The sequence below is a fragment of the Papilio machaon genome, chromosome Z, assembly GCF_912999745.1.
Source record: "Papilio machaon chromosome Z, ilPapMach1.1, whole genome shotgun sequence".
NCBI classification, from domain to species: Eukaryota; Metazoa; Arthropoda; class Insecta; order Lepidoptera; family Papilionidae; genus Papilio; species Papilio machaon.
Window position 1 is genome coordinate 5,133,966 of NC_060016.1, and position 23,241 is coordinate 5,157,206.

General features: G+C 32.7%; 1 protein-coding gene across 3 annotated transcripts; it reads left to right on the forward strand.

Moving 5' to 3' along the window:
* The first annotated feature begins 552 nt into the window (after positions 1-552).
* On the forward strand, positions 553-22,133 carry LOC106717057 (neurocalcin homolog). Of its 3 annotated transcripts, none has more exons than XM_014510747.2 (6): positions 987-1,119; positions 14,677-14,756; positions 16,635-16,792; positions 17,154-17,272; positions 18,640-18,828; positions 21,457-22,133. In XM_014510747.2, the coding sequence occupies exons 3-6, from the start codon at positions 16,723-16,725 to the stop codon at positions 21,649-21,651; spliced, it is 573 nt and encodes a 190-aa protein (XP_014366233.1). In that variant the 5' UTR covers positions 987-1,119; positions 14,677-14,756; positions 16,635-16,722; the 3' UTR covers positions 21,652-22,133. The 3 variants fall into 3 exon arrangements, with proteins under 3 accessions (XP_014366231.1, XP_014366233.1, XP_045541971.1); XM_045686015.1 differs by lacking the exon at positions 987-1,119 and adding an exon at positions 9,694-9,713; XM_014510745.2 differs by lacking the exons at positions 987-1,119; positions 14,677-14,756 and adding an exon at positions 553-706.
* The last annotated feature ends 1,108 nt before the right edge of the window (positions 22,134-23,241 follow it).

Sequence of the window (23,241 nt, forward strand, 5' to 3'; positions counted from 1 at the left end):
TATTATAGTTTTGTTTAGTTTGTGTGATACAACAGAAGACATGGCTTTTAACAGCCCTACTGCTTCTGCCGTAATCAATATCTTGGGTTAATGGCGTTTTCCTATAAATTTCGCCGTAAAAAATGCCGTATGAATGCTTCGGCTGTAAAAACATGTTTTGAAAACAAAAATAAACACAAAACTGAAAATGTCAGTGTCACTTAAGTGTCACTGTCAGTTATTCTTCAGTGACGTATTTATTAATTGCTATTTTGCTATTATTAGTCGCTTTTTGTAATAGTCCAATTTTCTATTCATAAGTGTTTTAGAAATAGTATGTTTAAGAATAAAAGAAGTTAATTGTTATACCTATCTGAGATCATAATATTTCTATTTTTGTATTTATAAATTATATACAACACACGGACATAAAGTATGAGAAATTTGAAAAAAAAGGTCTTTTTAGTGAATTTTAATTTCACTTAAAATTTTAGGCAAAACATTAAATATTCAATGTGAAATGAATATTAATAGATCTGGCAATACTTTTAAAACCTTCCGGAAATATGGCGCATACCGTCACCATATGCAGATGCAGTTGAAGACTGTTTGTTAAACTTGTTAATTTTTCGTTGAAGATAAATGCTGAACGAATAATTTTCTGTAAATCGACTGGACGATTTGTACATAATGTATTCACGTGAAATGTGAATTTTACTTAAATTAGGTATAAACTTTATAATAATGAACAAAACTAATATTCGAGTTTGATTGCTTGCCATTTTTTTATTTGTTGTTATAAATAACCAGTGGTTTATTTCACCATTGTAATTTTTATTTAGGTTTTTATTACGTAATACTCTGTTAAAATGGTATGTTTTTAAAATAGTTTTGTCAAGAAAGATTTTTGTGATAACACGTTTTTTTAAATGTTCCGACTAAAAATATAAACTTTAGACAACTATTTTCTTCAGTTTCACATATGTATAAATTTTAGACATCAATAATTTTTAACACCATAATAAGAATGTGTTGTTAAAAATGTATGTAAAAACACGAATCGCCAAATAGAATCAGTTAAAGCAAATCATCAGCACCGCCAATCTCTGCATCAGCCATCAAGATGTTGCAGTCAACAAGGTAAGTTTTTCATACGTACTAACTTTTTTGTGTTATTCATTCATAAATTCCACTTTTTAAATTTATATGTCATTTCGAACTTTTAGTGACATATTTTTTAATTAAATATAAAACAATTGCATGTCAAAACAATATGTCAATATGCTATTTTATTACTTCAAAAATAAAATAACGCAAAACTGTATAATTTAATACATAAGCTACAAGATAATTTAAGATTAAAAAAAATATAAAATATATAGGGAATTGGCTAACTTACAAAAATATAAAAATTGTAAAATTATGGAAATATGCTAAGCTCTTTATTAAAACACTTCACAATTATTTAACAAATTGAAATTAGCAATAACAAACATTGTTTTGTAATTTACCATGCAATTATTGCCTTTTACAAGGTCCGTTGAATATATAGTTCTAAAAATAATCCAATTAGTGGAATGTATTCTTAATAAACATAATTATTTTAATTCACTGAACTCTACTTTGAAATATCAATAAACTAATAACTTGCTTCTGGAAATGTTGCTATCTGTTATTGCTACAAATTATCAATAAATAATATAGTAATTAATATCTATATAAGTTTAAGATGACCGCTACCACTCTATTAAAATAAGATATATTTAGCATTGTATTATATTGATTATAACAAATGCGGTAAGAAATTTCCATTGTGTACTTTTTTCCAGGTTAAACTGTTTAAAGAGACCTCCGATATGAATTTTCAAATATTGAGGTTATGACAAGAACATAATAATCCTTTATACATCTAACATATTACATACTTGTATAGCATTTTCCTAAAGTAGTCTTAATTCATTTTACTAAAGTAGTCTTAATCGTTTTTAACTTTTTCGCCCAAAGGCGAAGCTGGCGATTTATGTCGTTTTATCGATCTAATTTCGAGTAAAAATTATCTTCGAATAGATAAATAAATAATCAAACTAATTTCCCTATTTTTCTAAACAGTAGTAACAATTTCAGCCAACTTCTATGAAATTCTCTAAAAGAATCGAAAATACTCAACGAATTTAAGTATACGTAGAGATTTTGTATAATTCTTCATTCATTGCTAACCCTTTTCTTATATCTAGTAAATTTCGTAATCTTTAGAACTTATGGGAAAGTGAAGTCTTATTAACCATTAATGTTCACTTGTTTGACTAAAATACATTTTATTTTAATACGTATGCAACGAAAATGGAAACTCTGTTTTGTGAATGTTTATATTTAAACCTGAAAGATCTAAGTTGAGGCGGGCAACAATTTATTTCCGATCCGATAGGTATCATCTGTACATCTAGCTGATTAAACCCGAAACACTTTAGAACGTACAAACTTTAATACTTACTGCACACGAAAACATTAATACCCGCGAAAAATATTACCCTTCTATCAGCCTAATAAAAACCTGTAACCTTTTTTCACGCCGTTGTTATAAAAATAAAAAGGTACATGTAAATAACATTTTCTATATGCCATTTTTGCGCAACTTTCCTATCCTTCGTTAAGAATAACCTCGGTTAGTGTAATAATAGGCGAGGTTATAATATATAACTCTAGTAAGTGTTTGATGACAATATAATGAAACAAAGGCTGCATAATTACTTCTTAACGCGGACATAGTCCAGGACGTATACAGATTGTTTCTCAATCAAGGAAAATATTATAGAACATTTGCGTCACTATAGTTACACAATCATTTTGATTGCATTCCATTAAAAAGTAACGCCAATGGAAATCGAAATGTGCAATCTAAGATGAATCACTATGAAACCGTTTAGTTGCAGTTTTATTTTTTTTAGATTGTATTAGATCAATAGTAAAACATATTTATTATATAATAGTAAAGAAATCTTTCCCGACATTATCTAATCTACACTTTAATTAAAGCGCATTATTTGTTGCCTTAGTTTTTATCAAAGTAATGAAATTAAACAAATTAATAAAACGCACTATGTACTTAAAAATTAGTGAGAAGCTGCAAATATTATATAAATAACTTCACCTGAACAAAACCTATACAGGTATAGCCAATTAACAATACAATTGTCTGGATGTAGGTCATTTTCGTACTATTTAAATAACTGAACTCAACCTTAAGGATTAATTATTATGTCAGATCTTACAAGTATGTATTACTTATTATGATTCCAAATCGTAAATTCTCAGATAGTTTTTCGTCTAATCACAAGAAGCGCTATAATTAGTTTCAATTAACGTCTTATAGAAACTTAATGTCCTAGACTAATATGACGGAACCTGAAATACATTATTTGGATAGGATATAACTTGCTGTAAAGACATCGATAAATCATTCTTATATTATAGGCATGATACATGGAGCTTATTACAATTTTGCGAAATGTTGTATGACATGTCTATCAGATTTGACCACTGAGATAGAAACAGCGGATAAGTTTAGTTCACGATGTCCTGCCTTCATTAAATTACTTTGGTTATTATATTCCGTTTTTCAATACCTTTTTTTGATCTCATTGTAGCTTAAAATTGTGGGTTCAATCAAAATACAGCTGAAGTTTTTACTTTACTCATAAACACGTACATGTGTAGTTCAACATACAGCCATGTGGTACTGCTTCGATAATTATATTTTGATGATCAATTTATACGTTAGGAGAAGGAGATCCTACTTTTCTAAATATTTTATGCTTTTATCCGAAATAATCTCTTCGTGCCTGTATCTAGATTATTGCGTATCGCGCCTATAATAGAAACAAATAGTTTCCTTTTGCCCTAGTAGTGGACGGAATAATGAATAGTATTTCCAATTCTAACAAGCACGGTTCCCGTTACCAATCTGAATAGAACATGCTTTTGTAAATTTGATACACGCTGAACTGCGATCAAGTAGCCTAAGGTTCGATGAACTCAAGTCAATGCAAAAGTGTAGTAGTAAAACGTTGGTTGTTACTGAAAAAATATTGATGGGTTAAAACAAAACACACTTTCCCAGACCGAAAGGAAATTAAAAGTGCTTTGATATATCATAATGATTTCACAAGCACATATAAACTACCTATCAAGACTTGATTTAGAATTATGTAGATGTATTATATTAGTATATATTTGGTGTAGACATTAAAAACTTTGTATATAATTTTTTAAATTAACCAAGCGTAATTTTGTACATAAAAGGTTTTTTTTGTCGTAGCAGCTGCGGTTATCATAAGCAGATGTTTTAAATTGTACGCGCAGGAATGTAGGGAAAGAATTTTTAATTCTTTAGGATTGTGCTTTAAAGAAAAAATGTGACGACCATGTCGGGGGCTTTTAGTCACTAAAATGTATAAGTTTATAATAATGATTAGGGACAGTTGAAATTTTTATTTTAACTTCAAGCTGAAGTTAAAGCCAAATCAAATCAACGGATCTCTGACCGATTTTTTTTAAGACGATAAATATATTTAATATCTAATAAAGTAAAAAGCTAACAGTTTTGTTTGATACATTTTACTCGAACATCACTTAATAAATCATTTTATAACGCATCATTTAATAACACCATAATATAGCAAACCCTATGTGTGTTTTTTACACGAATGTACTTTTAACAAAATAGAAATGCGCAAACGTGAAAAATGACGCGATCTCTGGTACTCGTGTGCGGCGATGATAATGCGGATCGTTTTATACGCTTAGAGAAATTACCGCAAAGCTTATATTTATTCTACGAGGTTTACACGTTCTTGCCTTGAGCAGCGACGAGATAATGTAAGAACTTTCAACGCCATAACATTACATTATTAAAACTTACTACATATAAAAACACAACTCACGCTTGTAACCTAGAGGGGTAGGCAGAATATACGTACGTTATACCTCCATTTGGTGTGGCTAAATAAACCACCGTAATCCACTTTTTGCCATTTCGGGAATTTACACATATGTGTGGATTGCATCACGTTGCAAAAACTTTCTAGTTGAGTACCGACTAATTTTTATACTTTTTTATTTTTCATAAAGTTCTTCGTCAATAAATAAATTCTGTTCTACTCCTGTATTTCAAAAACAATTATCCTTATTTTCTATCGCATCTCAAAAATAAATGTACATAACCACTTCTATGAACCAGCCTGTCAATATTCAATCGTTATCAATATCGGAGCAGATTTCAATCTAGATAATCGGATTTAAGCTGAATACGCTTTACTATATTGGTAAATGTTTCAAACTGGCTGCGTTCTGTTTCAACATCAACTTCACTAGAGTTAATATAATCGTATTTTGTATCTTGTTAGTGTTAGTATTCAACTTTTAACGTAGATTTCGTCTCAACAAAATTAAATTGAAGGGTAAAACATTTTTAATATTAACAACTGAATTTATTGCTGTATATATTGTCGAAAAGCATTTAAAATTTTTATTTTTAGATATGATTAGAATGTACATTTAACGAATCTTACTAAATATTTTTTTCGTGGAACGCACTATAGATTTGCTTCTATTTCTCACATATGTAAAGGTAAATATTATATAATACTAGCTGTCGCCCGCGACTCCGTCCACGTGCAGTTAAAAAAAACTTAATAGCGGTATGAAAAATGATGTTGTCCAATTCTCAGACCTACTGAATATGCACACAAAATTTCATGAGAATCGGTCAAGCCGTTTCGGAGGAGTTTAACCACAAACACCGCGACACGAGAATTTTATATATTAGATTTTTCGAAATTAGGACATATTTTGAATTGAATACTACGGGAATAGGGACCCGTGAATTAATGTGTTATTCTGTTATTACGGAATCCGTAAGTATTTGAAATATTACTACCGTATGATGATTTAAACTTTATCCGAAAAGTGCAACTGTTTCACTCCATGCTGAATTATGATTATACTAGCTGTCGCCCTTGACTCCTTCAGCGCGTACTTGAAAAAAAAACATAATAAGTAGCCTCCTTTGTGTTCTTCCAGACTATGATCTAAACTTATGCCAAGTTTCATCGAAATCTGTTGAGCCGTTCTTCAAACAAACATCCATCCATCCATACAAACATTCACATTTATAATATTAGTAAGATGAATTCTACCCACATCTTTCTTTTGACATCACCTTTTATTTTTCCGGTATTTGAAATAAGTTTCTGTTGGCTATTTAAACATTATCCATTGAAAGATCACCACACTGTATAAGATTTAATGTATCGCATTGTATAACGATTTACATTTAAATTTTAGCACGAAACAAATGCTAAAAACTGTCGGTAATTTTTTTCTAGTGGTCGTTGGCGGGTCAGGTCATGTTATGTAAGGGCTTGGCCGCTTCCGAACTAGGTAACATATACATAATCTAATAAAGTTCCTGTGATTTAATGACAGCCTTCCAACCAATTTACTCACAATGTTTCAATACAATCATCAAATGTCAATAAAAATACCACTTTGTTTTCCAAGTTTTGTTCGTCTGACAAAGATAGCAACTTATCGTTATATAGCGCAGCCATAATGTTGATAGGTGTTTCCCATTGGGCTGTTCGGCTTATCAATTAATCGACTCCTAATCATCTATGTTGCGATATCATTTGATTTAGACTTGTAAAACATTATTCAAATTCATCCTCTAAAATTCCAGAGAAAGGATTCGTATGGAAAAATATTTTTCCTTGCTTCCTATAAATAAGAATGAAATGCAAAGTACTTATTGCAGGTAAAATGAAAAATACAGAATATTACGTGTTTATAAATCCAACTGCATTGGCCACATCAATTGACAACAATAGTGCTACTTTATTGAAACGTATTTAATGAAAGTGTTATGAAATTTTTAATAAGAAAAAATAGTATTCGTTACCTAACACATCTATTAGTAATAAAATAACTTAACATTTAATAATTACCTGCAACGTTATTTCATTTTTCCGAGTAAACATCAAGCGTAAGCGCTCGTTTCTGACAATAAAAGTACATGCGTAGTTTTAAAAACGTTTTATGTCGTTGTTAATATAATGTACGTTTTATGAGTCTAGTCTGTTAACATCTCCGTAGAGTGAGTTCTTATGGATAAATTATCATTAATGTCTTATAACGGTCTAGTCGCAAATTGCGATATCGCGACCTTTGCTCGAAGTCAAGAGGGCGCGATGTAATCTCATTGTTATATTTAAAATTGCATGACCTTTAAAATTAAGTACAATGATAAGTCTACTTTAAAGCATTGCTGTTTTGTGCATTCATAAAGATATAAGATAAAAAACAAATTTTTGTTCGAAATTACTATTACCTGAATCAGCTTAGTATGATCCGACAAACTTATCTGACCCTAGCCTAGTAAAACTAAATGGCCCTAGCTCATAGTGCCACCCTATCAATGTTAAAAAACGTCAAAAAGACTGTCGTAGTGTAGCAATCTTGACATGTCTTAATTGATGTATCATTTTCTACGCCTACAAAGGGTCTTTAGCGAATATATTCATTTCTTCTTCTTCACTTCTTCACTAACCACGTTAACAGCGCTTACACACTGGGCTAGAGGGGCTTGCACGAATGTTTACGACACGCGCCTTCGTAACGTCATCGACTAAATATGCCAAAATTTGTATGAGATAATACAAATATGAGATATGCGATAAATATATGAGATAATGACGTTACGAAAACGTTCTCAATATTTGTGCTAAAAGTTTGTCGCAGTGTATATCTTACTAATATTATAAATGCGAATGTTTGGATGGATGGAACAACTCAACGGATCTCAATGAAATTTGGCATAGTTATAGACCATAGTCTGGAAGAATACTCAGGCTACTTATGTTTTTTAAATTCCGCGCTGACAAAGTCTCGGGCGACATCTTGTATTTATATTATATTGGCGCGACTGGCGCGATTATGACATACTTGACCTAACCCGCCACTCAATTATTTACACACGTTGTCTTGTCACTAGTCCATTGACTTATTAATCTACCAACGCACTAAGTCCGCAGAAACAATAAATTGAAAGTTCAGAGTAAATGCATGTGAATAATGGGTCTTATATTGTTGTTGAATTTCTAAAACATCCTCCCTATGATTATAGTTGAAATTCAAGTCTATTTTTTATAAAGGTGCTGCTCGCGTGCCTACGTGTCGTTAAACCTTTAACTAAATTTCCGCGATAAAGGTGTAACGTATTCAGATTGCAGCCATTTTAGTCGTTCTAGTAAAAGCGTAGCTGAACCAGGTAATCAATCCAAACTCAGTCATAAATGATTCAAAATCGCTTCAGTAGTACATAATTGGTGAAGAAATAATAAAACTGTAGTTTGCGAAGAAAAAATAACAATGTTATCCACACACACCCTCAGTGCCACACTGTCGTTTGTTAGTTTCTCATGCAGTCCCTTAGTACAGATTTTTCATTATAAATCTATCCTAACGGACCCCATTGTTGACTATTAACCTACCCTAAACAGAGTATACGTTTGCATATGACAGTCGATGATACCTCTATCTTGTCCCAGGAAATAGCAGCATATTCGGTCAATAAAATAAAATATAAATATAGTTTGAATTACATAAAAAAGCAATTTTGGTATTTTAGTCTTATATTGTGGTACTCCTTTTACGCGAATGTTGTAATTTTTCAATGAATCTTACTCTTAGTCAATCTAGTGATCTCGGAGCTTCCATGTCTCTTTGTCCGATTTAGTACGTACAACACGTGCCTGTATTGGTCGCTGTCTTCCACTTGTACCCTAAAAATAAACGTGACTCTGATGTCATGAAACAAGTGGTACGTACATCGTTCTAAAACGCTTCACGGTATGACATCAGTATAGCCCGCAACAGTCGTCTATTCGGACATTGAATTATTTATATTCTCACTGAGCCAACTGAATCATCGTACTTTTTATACAATAACAATTTTTATTCCAACTTTCCACAAAAATGTTTTGTCGTCAGGTCTCTTGAGATTTTAAACCTAACACATTGCTTGCTCGCCTGATTCTTATTGTTGTTCGAGATAGAATTAAAGTTAAAGATACATGTTTGTCAATCAAGTCGGATACGTATACGATCTCAATTACAGTATAAAACTGCTTACTCTATATTTGTTTAGTCATAAGCTCCTACTATAAGAATCTCAATGATGTTGAAAATCTAGCTATTTAGTATTTAAATCGTAACATAAACGTACGGTACGGTAAAAATAAATAGTAGGTACCAAACCAATCTCACAATGCTTAGATACTATTAAGGAGATTCTTAATACGAATCTATTTGTATGTCTGATCTGACTATAACCTAAGCCAAGGCAATGAGCTACAAGATAGCGTTTTCAAAACATACCATACCACTAGATAATATGCAAATGTATAATTATACTCTAGCTCGCCCACATTAAACTATTGTGCGGGCCACGCGTCGCACGTCTAATCATGGTGCTGTAATCACGGAGTTATTACGTCGCGGAGTGCGTCACTCGCTGATACCGCGCAGTGCCGGATCGCGTCGACAGAGAGACACTTCAACATTTCGCCTCATATAAACCTGTATACTATACAAGTGATGTGTGGGTTGTGTTCGACAAGCCCCTATGTACGATCGAAATAATGAACACAAGAGACTAGAATTAGATACAAATTCAAGAGGTACTGTTCTGCAACAATCCTTGTTGTATATCGTGGCTGGAAGCAGGTCAGTCGCAATCAGCTCGGATGCTGCTCACAATCGTGACTTGCTTATGACGCTGTGTAGTTAAAACGTAACATGTATCGCAGACACCCATACGCGTGCCAAATATAAAGTTCAACGTAAATTTGGCAGTAGCCATATGTACGCAGAGCCGTTATGCTACGCGGAGATTGTCCCGTCACCTAGATATGATGTAAAACTGCAGAAGGCGTAGAATTCATTTATGGCAATTTGGAATAGCGAAGAGAATTAGTATGCGTTTTCGAACTATAAAGCAAAAACATGTATACCTTTTCTTCAGCATGGCGACTAAGAATTACAGTAACCGACGGTAATAAAGTATACAAGACGATTATGTTAATTGCTTCACATTCAACAAAATGTCTGCAGTAATAGCGTTACTGCAGACTTATGGCATAAGATCGATAATAGTAAGAAACGTACGTTACGCAAATAACACATAATAAGACACGTAGGAGTCCATTTTATAATTTACTATAGACTGTAAGAATTACATAATTACTTTACCGTTAAAGTGTTAATACATTTTAAAGCTTACGTTACAATATACTTTTAAAGCTAAAATCGTGTTATATTCCCACGGTATAAATCAAGTGCAAAATATGTTGATTTGTTTATAAATTTTACAACAGATGAATTGATTCGATGTAAATCTATTTTTTTTTTTGTGTTATGAGTATAAATCGAGCTGGGTTGTATAATGTTATATATGTAAATCATTGAGATGACAGGCATCAATAAGAATGGCGTCATTCGAAGCATCTTATGTTCAGCAGTATTTAGTTGAAAGCTGAGTATCAGCTGAAAGCCATCAAAACTGAATAAGTAAAAAGCTTGTACATGATGCTTTTATGTCTTAATGTACTCGATATCTGAGTAGTACAAAAAGACCGAAAAACTGTAAATTTTTATCTTTCTCATTTCACAAAATGTTGTTTTATGATACTGTTGCAAGATGACTTCGATAAGAATAGCGAAATATACAAAACGTATTACTACTTATGTAGCCACGCATAAATGTTAAGTAAATGACCACGATGTATCAGTATGTTGTAAAATGGAGATTTGTGACCGGCTTCCATTTCAAATGGTGGACGTGTTCATGTTAATGGAATTATGTGAACTGCAGTAACAATTTATATCATCGGGTGAACGGCTTTCTTGTTTACCACCTTATTTATATTGAACTATGGTTCAGTACTATTGCATTTACGTTTTAAAACACCAGTTTTATAGTGATTGGAGTATAACAGGCAACTATTCAACGTCGCTTCTATAATTTTTGATTGACTTCGTAAATACAAACTAGTAATCTCTCAATATATAATGTTGAATACCGCAGAAACAAAGGAACGCATTATATTGGAAAATCCAATGATAAATGCAGAGTCATGGTCGCAACTCCGCAAAGTGTTGGTGATAAAATATATTACACAGTTAACTCGAAGATCGGTTTACCAAAATTTTTTAAGAAACAATACCGATGACTTATTTATAGTACTTTTTGTAAGGTACTTCGAATTTCTTCTACTTAAACGCTGCCGTTGTGTTTTTCCTTGTATAGTATAGTATACTATATTAAAACATGTTTTTAAAAAAATTCAAATTTTGCGTTTCATCTATCGAATAGTTTATTCCGTTTAGGGAGTGGTAATGGTATTAGATTATCATCATCAGCTCACTATATGTCCCCAAGGAGTGACGCGGAGTATACCCTAAGTTGGCGCAGAGCTTACCTAACAAGGTCAAAATCAACCACGCTGGCACAGTACGGGTCGGTTGACTTCACACATATATTTAAATTTTTTCTCAGGTACCTATGCGCACCGCAAGAATTTTCCTTCACCGCAAAAATGTCAGATGGCGGGATTTGAACCCAGGACCAATTGTAAGTCAAACGCTAAACCCTGTGACATCGACACTCTACTTAGTTATAATACTGTATTAATTACTTTGATGTTATTTATTTCTCATATTTCAAAGTCCCGCGTCTTACGAAGTTTCTCTTTGCGGTATAATTAATACCCCCTGGCGAGACTCTTCGACCTCCACGCAATAGTGTGACGCCTTATCAAAGAGCGACTACGTTTTAATATTTGAAGAACTCTTCGCAGCGAATCCTTTGTCGCAGAACTAATATATACATCAGTTGAACTTCGTCGCTTGATTTGTAGCCTATGACAAAAGTAATAGACGTGCCTGCTTACTGTTTGCTATAATTGTTAAAGGAATCCCTTTGTTCCATAACTTTCCCTGACAGTTAAGCCGGAGTTATATCTTCACTGCTTTTAAATTAATTTAAAACTATGTATTTTTATATGTTGGCCGAGCAGCGAACAATTAATGAATTTGTTGCGGTAACACTGGCCCAGTGGTTGAGTGGCCAGTGCCGCGTATCGTATACCGCGCAGTATTTTTTGTCTATTTTTTTACCTTTCTGATAAAGTTGCAAAAATCTTTCATTTACAGAACCTTTATTTTTACTTATAAGGTGTCGAAACAGAATCATAGCGCATCATTTAATTAACAAACGTAACACAATGATGTCTTATTTCGATGATTGGAGATAATACTAGTTAACATAATTTCATCGTACAGTACCTAGGACGGTGACTAATCTCATCGATATGCAGTCCAAGCTAGGAATAGAAGTAATAATTTATTACATTATTACCACGTCGTACCTACGAAGTGCTACGGCTACACATCAATTAAACTTGAGTCAATTTCCAGTTATTGAATTCCCATTAAAATAAGCCATACGCTGAAGTAATATTTTTATATGACGGCAACGTTAATATTTATTTATAAACACCACCCTCTCTACAGTTTTAATTAATTCATCAATCATCAAAAGTGCAAGGTTACTTTACTTGAATAAACGACTTGGCGACTGAAGGCCAAGGTGTGTTGCATAGCAATGAAGAATAAGTGCATTATAGTTATTTCCATGGCTCAAGTTCAAATGTTAGATGTTTTTCATTGCTCATTGGAAACACAAGTTCACTTCCTTTCTCTTTAAAAACATTTTAATACGGATTTCTCATCCTTTTTCTTTAAATCCAAATCACCACAAACCACTTCACCTTTTCTTAGGAGAAGAATGCATACTCTAATTTTTTTAATGTGTTAATATTAAACTACTTATGTATGAAGTACAGTCGACATTTACAAGAATGGCAGGGAAAAAATAGTTGAGATAAAATTATTTTTCCCTCACGTCTATTTTCATAGAGCCTTAAAGCGGTTACGCTAATTTTCAGTGACGAACGACAGATGCTATATATTTACATCTACGAAATACACATTTAATACCTGCGGTCTATATGCCCGCGTGCACCTTTCCGTCCAAGTCCCGTCCAAATTGGACCGGCTGTTTCGGAGATTAACCGGTCAACAAACGCGACATACAGACAAAATTTAAAAAAAAATGTTTTTTCTTTATCAGCTACTCAAATATATCATGTATACGAAATATTTTTTATTTCAATATTACAAGTTTATTAATATGTATGCTTTTGTGTTGGGGAACAATAGGTCTCGTTTTAGGACATTTTTTAAACTTAAATTCGGCGTTGTTATTGTCAATTCACAAAATTTAAATTTAAATGCAAGGAGATAAAGTCGTACGTACAAAAAGTTCTTATCATGCTTGCTTGTATGGCCCCTGCGAATCTAATTATATCTAAAAATAAGACTTGTTTCTTTCATAGACTAATAATGCCTACCCCGAATAATAAAGGAAAAATCAGCGACAGTGATTGTGTGCGTGTGCAAATTTGAATAACAAAAACTAATAAAATCCACGCGTCGATATTTTAGATTATGAGATACGCCGAATGTATGTAGAGATGTTCGGGATAATTCCTTGAAGGCTTTTGTTTCCAAACGTTTAAATATCAGGGAGAGGTGACTATTTTCACAATCGCTCTCCTGCGGGCTTAGGCGACGGCTGTCTTGAAGTTGATCGCGAGTTTTCCCTGATTATATTTTAAATTGTGTCTGTGGTGACTTGTACTTCTAGGTAAGTTTCTAAACAATAAGGCACTTTAGTATTTTTAAACCCGTTCGATTTTATATCATTTTAAAGACTATTTTTATATACTGTAAAAATTTTGGTTCTTAACATATAGTTACAATAAAGAGGATCATCCCTCAGAATCATTTGTTCTGAATCTAAATGAATTATTAATTACGGCAATGGTAAAAAACGACCATTTAAATAAGAAAATTTTAATTGTTATCTATAAAATTAGTAAACCTTTATTCCCTTTACCTGCCTATTCTTAGTTTGTGCTGTGAAAGGTTAAAAGATCAAATTATTACTTTAATCCCAACATTATGGCGGTCCTAGATTCAGGGAACATGCCAGTCACAAGCTTACAGGCTTCAATGGGACTTTTTAGCGTATAAGCTTATCTCTCTACACCAGACTGAAGGGTAATACCCAACTATTTTATACTTGAAATATGGAAATTCAGCATTATTTACTTGTAAGACGCAACGTGTAATTGTTCAAAACATTAGGTGAGAAATAAAAATAATTTAAAAATAATAAATATTAGAAAATTAGTAAATACCCTTAGGATAAATCATGTGAGCATCAGTATACTGATCATCATATTGCACTTTGGTTCTAGACCTAAAATTAGTTAAAAATGCAAGTTTCAATGAAACTAAAACTACAGTGATGGTGTCGTATAATTCGAACTCTCTTTATTCGACGTGATAAGTTCCTAAATTGAATTTTGAAGTTAGACCTGTCTGCCACTGTTGTGCGGGTAACAAATCTCGCCTCGAAATTAATGTCATTAAACACGAGCGCCAGCATTACAAACCCGTATGTTTTTCTTTTATGTGCGAGTATCTACATTCGTAGTGTTTTTTTTTTTTTTTCAGCATAACTCCAGAGGTTGGAGAAACACACATCGCTTTGTTACCCTGTATATGCCATTTTCTTTTACAACGCATTTCCTCAGGTAATAACCTCAAATCATAAACTCCAACTTGTTTGCTAGATTCGTCTCTTAAATCGCAACACGATTTCCAGCTTGCTAAGCGATTTTATACTTCAATACGCGAATTTTTTAATGCTTATTTTAATGGCGAATGTGAATAGTATAGTAATTTGTGTCCAATTTATGGATCGCATGACAACCCTCTTCGTTCTTATTAAAAACAAGCTCTACAGAGAAAAAATTAAGTGGGCGTTCATTCCAACACGCAAAGTGGGCTGGTGTAGGGCTTTAGAAATTGAAAATATAACTTATATAATGCCAATAAAGAAATATATACGTAAAGAAATATGTACGTTTTAAGCAGATTTATCTTCAAAAAGCAAAAGAAAAAGGGATCAAGTTGTACATAATAGTGACAGGATGTAATATCAACAAACACGAGATTTGCAAAAAAAAGGATAAGCCATTGAAGATAACAAAATTTTGTTAACATTTTAGCAATATTGTCTGCAAAAGTTTCTAAAAGAGAAACTTCCACTTTACATTTTGACAGCTAAAGTTTAAAATAATTTACATGAGTATGTAAAATATTTTGAAAGTTTTACAAGATTTTTGTTGATAAATGTAATCAAGATCACCAAAAGTAAGCTTATAGGTTTAAATTTCTTATTCACGATAAACTAAATATCGATTTGCGATGCGTATAGGCGGCCGGAGATATACGATTGAAGCTTTGCTTTGCTACGAATGTGTCCAAAATCCAACAACGAGATCATGATTAAAATTCGGTAACAGTTTCCAGTATCGAGCTTTTTATGTTTAGAACAAGCAAGAGTAGGACATTCGCATGTTGATATCTCATGGCTTTTTCATTATTATTATTAATTCTATTTACTAATTCAGGAACGTTAGAAATTTTTCAATGACATAACATTCTTAACTTAACATATTTTTTTATTTGTTTTCAACAAGGCTGGGCGTTTTTTTTTTGTATAAGCAGAGTTTAGGAGGTCAAATCGGAATTATTTTTAGATGAGTTGTGTAAGTGTTTCGGCAGAAAAAAGTTATGTTTTAACATCAGCATGTCACTGATTTTGATATAACTTTCTTAAGTGTATACTGATGTGTGTGACGTGTATTTGAGGCATAATACGCGAAGTACTTTGATGAAGGTTGAACAGCGAAATTTAACTTTGTTTAATAATTCACTTTACCATCTTTATATATAAACTAAAGCTGAGCCGCAATTTACTTACCATTGTTAAGAAGCATGTATTAAATAGAGGTTTGATAACAGATTTATTGACTAAGCTATTCTAAACATTATCTGCTCTGTGTAAAGAGTTTGTCTGTATTTTCAGTTTCGCGGCAACATCGTTAGCGGTGATTGAAGACAGTTTGAATTCAAGATAAACTCTTCTGAAGGGAGTATCGCTATCGGTCTCACGTTGGATAAGAAGCTGTCAAAGAGATTACCTATTAAAACTTTTCCATTATATACGTTAGAAAATAACTTAGTCTTTGTGTATTTTCTGTTATTTTGTAATATTATATAAAATATAATAATGCCTGATTCATTTCCTGAATCGCCTATACATTTATTGTTGTACATTAAAACAAAACTTACTTTACGTGTACATTTAATCTTTCTTGACAAAACTATAAGAGTTTATGAAAAATATTTGCTTCTGCTTTTGTAAAATATTTCATCATCAAACTATGCATTTCATGCGAATATTGATACGATTTTAAATAATTTTATCCTTGCACGTGTAATTTTATATTGCGTCTTTTGTTTTTGTTTTTTATGTTTACTTCGATCCCTGCTTTGTTGTACAATTTTTTAAAGACGATTTCATAATTCCATAGATATCTTTATGTTAGGCTATTATGTTGTAGGGTACAAAGCTTAAAGGTTTAAAAGTGATAACAAGACTTTGGCAAATATTGGCGAAGATTACACCGGCAAAGTAAGAAAATAATTAAAATGGGCAAACAAAACAGTAAACTAAAGCCTGAGGTCTTAGAGGACCTAAAGCAGAACACTGAATTTTCAGGTAAATGTATTCTTATCCGAATAATTATTTGTTAATCAACAAAATGTGCACTAAACTTAAAAGAAATCTTTTCCTAGGATTGGATATTTTAATTAGACATACAAATGTTTGGTCATGTTCGATGTGTACTAGAGATCCCTGGGCTTCGCTGCATTATCATGGTATTAATAATATGAAGTTCAAAGTGGCGAACGAATGCAGCGTTCTTTTATTGTATAATTCTGCTATCTGTCTCAGTAGAGTAGGGCACATCGCGTTTTACAACATCAAAGTTTTACTTGACACGCTTTGCCTCTATTCTTTAAAGGTCACATAAATTTCGCTGTTTTATTGAATAATTAGAACCGGTATTTTATTACAGATGCCGAAATACAGGAATGGTACAAAGGTTTTTTAAAGGATTGTCCCAATGGCCACTTATCTGTTGAGGAATTTAAAAAGATATATGGCAATTTCTTTCCTTACGGGGACGCTAGTAAGGTAAGATTAAATTTCATAACAGGAGCCAGGTCGCCTATCGATCCTAGCGTAATATTGTCCTAAGTTGTGTGCCGGTCAAGGTTGTTATCCGAGAACATTTCCCGCCAGCCATTTGTCTACGTCGACCACGCCAAGTATGAGTGACCTCCTTTCAGATGTGCCGCAAACGTTATTTCCTTACAACTTTACTTTTATGTATCTACTTTCGTAGTTCATGCTTACTATAATTTAATTCATGTCCTGAAATGGAGTGTTTTAGAATACTAACACGTCTTCCTCTCTTAGGTAAAATTATTGACATTTGTAAAAATAATTTCGTATAAACCGTAATTATGTCAGTTTTATTTTTTCTCGCTTCTATTTTTTCTCAAGGTCATTTCAAGGTGAATATTGAATTTTTCCATCCATCCAGCTTTTAGAAGACGATCGCAATCTATCGTTCTTAGAAAAATTTAGTCGACCTTTTGTTTATTCCATAAAGCCCGCTACAGATGTTTAGTTTTAACTAATTGGTCGAACAGTGGTTATAACTGAGCGTCTGTTGCGGGCTTTAGTTTAATTGTATTCTTCCCGATTCCACTAAACGTTGGATATCAGAGTTTCATTATTACGCAATAAACATGGTTTTTTTTATGGTAGATGACTGCAAATCACGTAAGTGGTTTAATTGGCGTTAAGTGACTACTACCCCAAGGCATCCATAATAAACTAATAAATTACATATGCGTTGCCTACCTTTGAAGAAGTCTTTTAGTCGAAAAAATCGGTTAAGCATAATAAGGATATTTCCTATTCATCTCCTCCTCCGTCAAATCCATTTTCTCTTCCAATCTTTTCCTTATTAAATTGTATGGAAAAGTGCCTCATCTTATCTTCAAAATACATACATATATTGTATTTATATTTTAATTTAATTGGAAACGCTTAAGCTTTCTCAAATAATCCCTAGGGTCTCATATGGCGTAACCACAATCTAATTACAAAATTAGATTATGGTTAATACGCATGGGTACGTAGGCCCGCACAGTGACCTTAACCTCGAGCAAAATAAACATAAAATTATCAAGACGAAATGTATTTGTTTTTTCTATCATAAATATAGCCAGTTTTCTTGAAAATTTCTAAATATATCGGATTGATATCAACTGATTATATAAAATAGATTGTGAGTTTATGAAGCGAAGTTTATGTAACTGTGAACCGGCAACAAGTTGTTTACATATTATATTTCAGTGTTCAAGTTTCGAGTACCGATGATCAGTTACATTTTTCAGTTACAAATAAACAGTCGAAGTTCGTAATTTGTAGGCGGTAGCAATTGTAAGCTCATGTCAGTGTAGTAACTTGATGCTTGGTGTCCTGTGCAGTTTGCAGAGCATGTGTTCCGGACGTTTGATGCGAACGGCGACGGCACTATAGACTTCCGGGAGTTCTTGTGCGCTCTTAGCGTGACGTCACGCGGCAAACTCGAACAGAAACTCAAATGGGCCTTCTCGATGTACGACCTGGACGGCAATGGCTACATATCCCGCCAGGAGATGCTCGAGATTGTCAGTGTAAGTATATCATATTATTGATTTACTATTTAAAAACTTCGCTCTATAACTAACTTCTTTGTATTCATCACATGATTTTTTGTTAAGAATAATTCTTTTATTTTATTGTTCGCTATCTGTTGACCGCGACCTCGTCAGTGTGGAATAAAAAAGTAGCCTAAGGTAAAAAGCAAGATAAGCTCGAAAAGTCATAAAGTCTCGTCAAAAAAGGGGAAGCTGTTTCAGAACAAACGCGTGCCTGTGGACAGACAAAAATGGTATCGCAAATAAACCGAAAATACATTTTTTCTAAATTAAATACAGACATTCCAATTTTATTAACAACAGATAAGTCATGAGTTTCAAAGTGTAGAATTGAACATATTTTCCAACAGCAAAATGTTAATATATGCTTATAATGCTTCTCATTAGCTCTAAATAGTTATGAATGAAATATTATGTCTGACTAAGGACTGTTACTAATTAATAATATTATGAGAATAGCAGCGGTAGTGTTTGTAAAACGAACAGTAACAAGGAGCGGTGCCTCATATCCGCAGGCTTAGATTAACTTGAAGGACGCGCACGTCATTCACTAGTCCGTTGCTTGGTTACTAAGTGATCATATTAGCTTGTATTGAATATAGTCTTAAAAACATGACAACATCAATTCGATTTGAGTAGGAATCAGATAGTATTCATGAGATTGAAGTCTTAGAATTGAGTCTGATACAATCTAATTTTCTTTTGATACTTAGTTTAGTCTGTATCTAGCTTATGTATACAAATTGATAAACAAGAACGTTGGTTCCTTTGAAAAAAATTCGCACACCACACAATGTGATAAATCATCACATAAATATATGACACTCGTCCAAATAGTGCACTTTGATAGTTTGTTAAATCATTAATGTTTATTATTTTCTTTTAATAACCATCAAAAATATTGTTTAATACTGAACAAAAGAAAATGTTACAAGGATTTGGTTTTGTATCGAAAATTCTCGTAAATAAATACGAAAAACATTTTCATGGAATAGAACGAATTTCGTTGTATAATATCGAGGCTTATGTCAGTAATACTATTAACAATCCATCGTCTATTTAATGAGCAATTACGTAATAACAAACTCTTACCTCCCTTATTTAAGCCTCTCATTTAAGTATAATAAAAGGATTTGTTTTCAATTAATAACGAGTAATTTGGATTTGGAGATTATCTTTCAGTAATCTTGTCTGATTAAATTTTAATTGGAAAAGAATAGCACTCGCTCTATACAGTAGCTAATCAGAGTGAAAAGAATCCACTGTCACTGACCTAATATCGTGTTTCCGTCAAACCGATGTTTTCGGTGTATTCGTTAATTCGATGTATTCTTTCCTCGATGTATTTGATTATTACAAACTTGAAATGTTCAAGATATATGATAATAATTATTTAAAAAATGTTAAACTTATAGCTCGCATTTATTATATTACTTCTACTGCTTACTATCTTACTAATATTATAAATGCGAATGTTTTGATAGATGTTTGTTTAAAGGTGTCCCCAGAACGGCTCAATGGATCTGGGTGAAATTTGGCACAAATATAAATCTGGAAAAACAGATTGGCTACTTATCATGTTTCTTTTTTATTCAGCGCGGACGGAGGCGCAGACGGCAGCTAGTAAATTAATAGATTGACAGTTGCTTAAATATGTACATACATGTTTCACAAAGTTTGCGGATTAAAGTCCCTCGAGTAGATATGCACATAAGTTTTGTTTTATATCATAATAAATTTTCATAAAGCGATAAATAAATAGCGCAAATTTGTGCAAAGAGTGTTGACAATGCTTTCAGTGTAATGGTTCAGACCCGTTAAACTATTACTTGTCAGCATTTGAACGTGACGTTGAATCTTGATAGAGGTGCAGGATTCAATTTCTTTTATTTCATGCTGTTGCAAGCGTGAATGGAAAATCATGATGAATACTACTTTTTTATACGAAATGAAATTTCATTCCATTTAATTTTTCATTATTTTATACACAGCAGAACGGATTTATAACGACGACAAATAAAGACCTCATGAATTAAAAAAGATCAAAGTCGTAGAGTTTGGTAAAGAACTAATAACTTGAGTCAGATAAATACCGCTGACAGTTAATTATTTTTCCTGGCAGATTCTCTTTTCTTTCCTCAAAGTATTAAACTTGCAATTTTAATTGAATCACAAATGAGAGAAACTTTTGTTATACACAGAAAAGAAAATACATTTTGAACTTAGAAATTCTTTCACATTTAACATTTGCGTTAATTAGCTGAACTGAAAGTTGCCTGAGTTTTCTATAAACGTAATATCAAAGCGCAACGAGTCCGCTGGCTCGGCCACGCGCATACATGGGACGACGGAATGGTCGGCGCCCAATTGGCCGTCTCAGATATCGCTGGATGAATGACGTGGATAAAGATCATCGGGAGCTTCAGGTCAGGGACTGGGTCGGGACGGCGCGGGATCGGGGAAAGTGGAGACTTTTGTTGTCGGAGGCCAAGGCCCACTTCGGGTCACTGCGTCACCCTAGTTAGATAGTTAAACGTAATATCAACTTGCATATAATAGCTAATCATAGAAGAAATTATTAAATTGATGTTTTATATATTCCAGGCAATTTATAAAATGGTGGGATCAGTTATGAAAATGCCCGAGGACGAATCGACACCCGAGAAGAGGACGGACAAAATCTTCCGTCAGATGGACACGAACAATGACGGCAAACTTTCCCTGGAGGAGTTCATTGAGGGTGCTAAGAGTGACCCATCCATTGTCCGGCTGCTACAATGCGACCCGCAGTCAGAGTGATACGCCAGATATTAATAATGCGGTCACACGGACATTTGACCTTATACATAGTACCTAACCTGTACATTATCACTTATGATGCTTCTATAAGCTAGTGCCCGGCAAAAGTTCCCTGTATGTGACATGTACGGGACTTGTCCTGTTGCTTAGCTGTCTATACCAGTTTAAATTCAACATGTATTGTAGTTATACGTTTTAAAATATACCCATTGTCTTATTATATTGTGATTGGACAGAACGCAAGGGCTATTTATAGATAGTTAAATTGTATTTAAAATTGACAATATTTGATAGGTTCATTTAATTATTTTAGATGTTACAGACAAAATATTTAGAATTGAAGATTAAGGAACAATGTTTGTAATTTGTAACCATATCCTAATTTGACTGTAAGGTAACAATGGTATATATAATAAATTGCCTGTCACCAGGATACTATATTCACACGAGGGCAGCACAGAAATTGTTTGCATGCACACACTGAAACAGTACTGTTTTTATAGTCAATGTGCAATTAAATAATAGCAATACTACACCGTATAAAGCTCTGCTTTACGGTTCTGCCCTCGTGTGAAACTAGCGTTACAGCGGCATCACATATTGTAGTCAGGGCATTAGTACTGCCCCAAAGTTAGTAATGTTTTAGTATACTTAATGAGTTAAGTGTTATTAAGCAAAGGCACTCTTGAGTAAAGAGAAAGCCTTGCAAGATTAGACATAGTGAAATCCTTTTTATTGTTCTTCCACAAAGGTTCTTTTAAAGCACCCTTTCCATAAGTCTTTTTACCTAAATATGACAATGTTTAGTCCAGAAAAACTGCATTTTCAATCTCAATGTTTGAGGAGTAATTACTAACTACTTTACAATCTTTCGTCAGGTTTCTTCTCCAATTAAGATTTTAATTGATATCCTCAATTTTGATTTATTAATATTAAGGAAAACTTTGCTCCTTTGTCCTCTTTATATCTTTGTTATAAGTCCAACAAATATCTCTTAAACGTACGTATACTAAACTGGAAGACAAATTGTTATTGCTTAAATGCTTGCGTACAACCAGACATCAGGACAACAAATGCTGTTAGTTTTACCATTTACTTGGTATCCTTATTTAGTAAGTTAATAGTTTCAATTCTTAATCAACTAGTCTTTACGAAAATCACAAATATCCCACCAGCTCACAGTAAATTCAATCCTAGTAAAATAATGATAACATTTCATATTTATGATCGTTTGGCGGCTATTTTCACATATGCATAAATGTGTTACTATTCAAAATTTATGGTAGCTATATTTAAACATGAAAACTATTATGTATTACACTAAAAAAATACATAGCTTGATCCAAAATGATAATTAAAACTCTCTAAATCATATTTTACATAAAGATCTGATATATAATAACTATGATTAGAAATAATGTACCTTTTGGATCTAAATAAATACATACGAGTAATCTTTTAAAATTAAGTATTATGTATAAAAACATGTTGTACAATGAAAATTAAAAATTGACAATTTGTTTTTAGTAATGTTAAAACATGAAATTGGCTAAAGACATACGCGTTAATTCAATTGCAAAGTACAAAACA

What these genes read in the sequence shown, in the direction of transcription:
- LOC106717057 (XM_014510745.2), top strand. Translation starts at nt 16,723, where the DNA reads ATGGGCAAACAAAACAGTAAACTAAAGCCTGAGGTCTTAGAGGACCTA. An exon ending in GCAGAACACTGAATTTTCAG is followed by an intron (nt 16,793 to 17,153) that starts GTAAATGTATTC and finishes ATTTTATTACAG; the next exon opens with ATGCCGAAATACAGGAATGG. An exon ending in AGATGCTCGAGATTGTCAGT is followed by an intron (nt 18,829 to 21,456) that starts GTAAGTATATCA and finishes TATATATTCCAG; the next exon opens with GCAATTTATAAAATGGTGGG.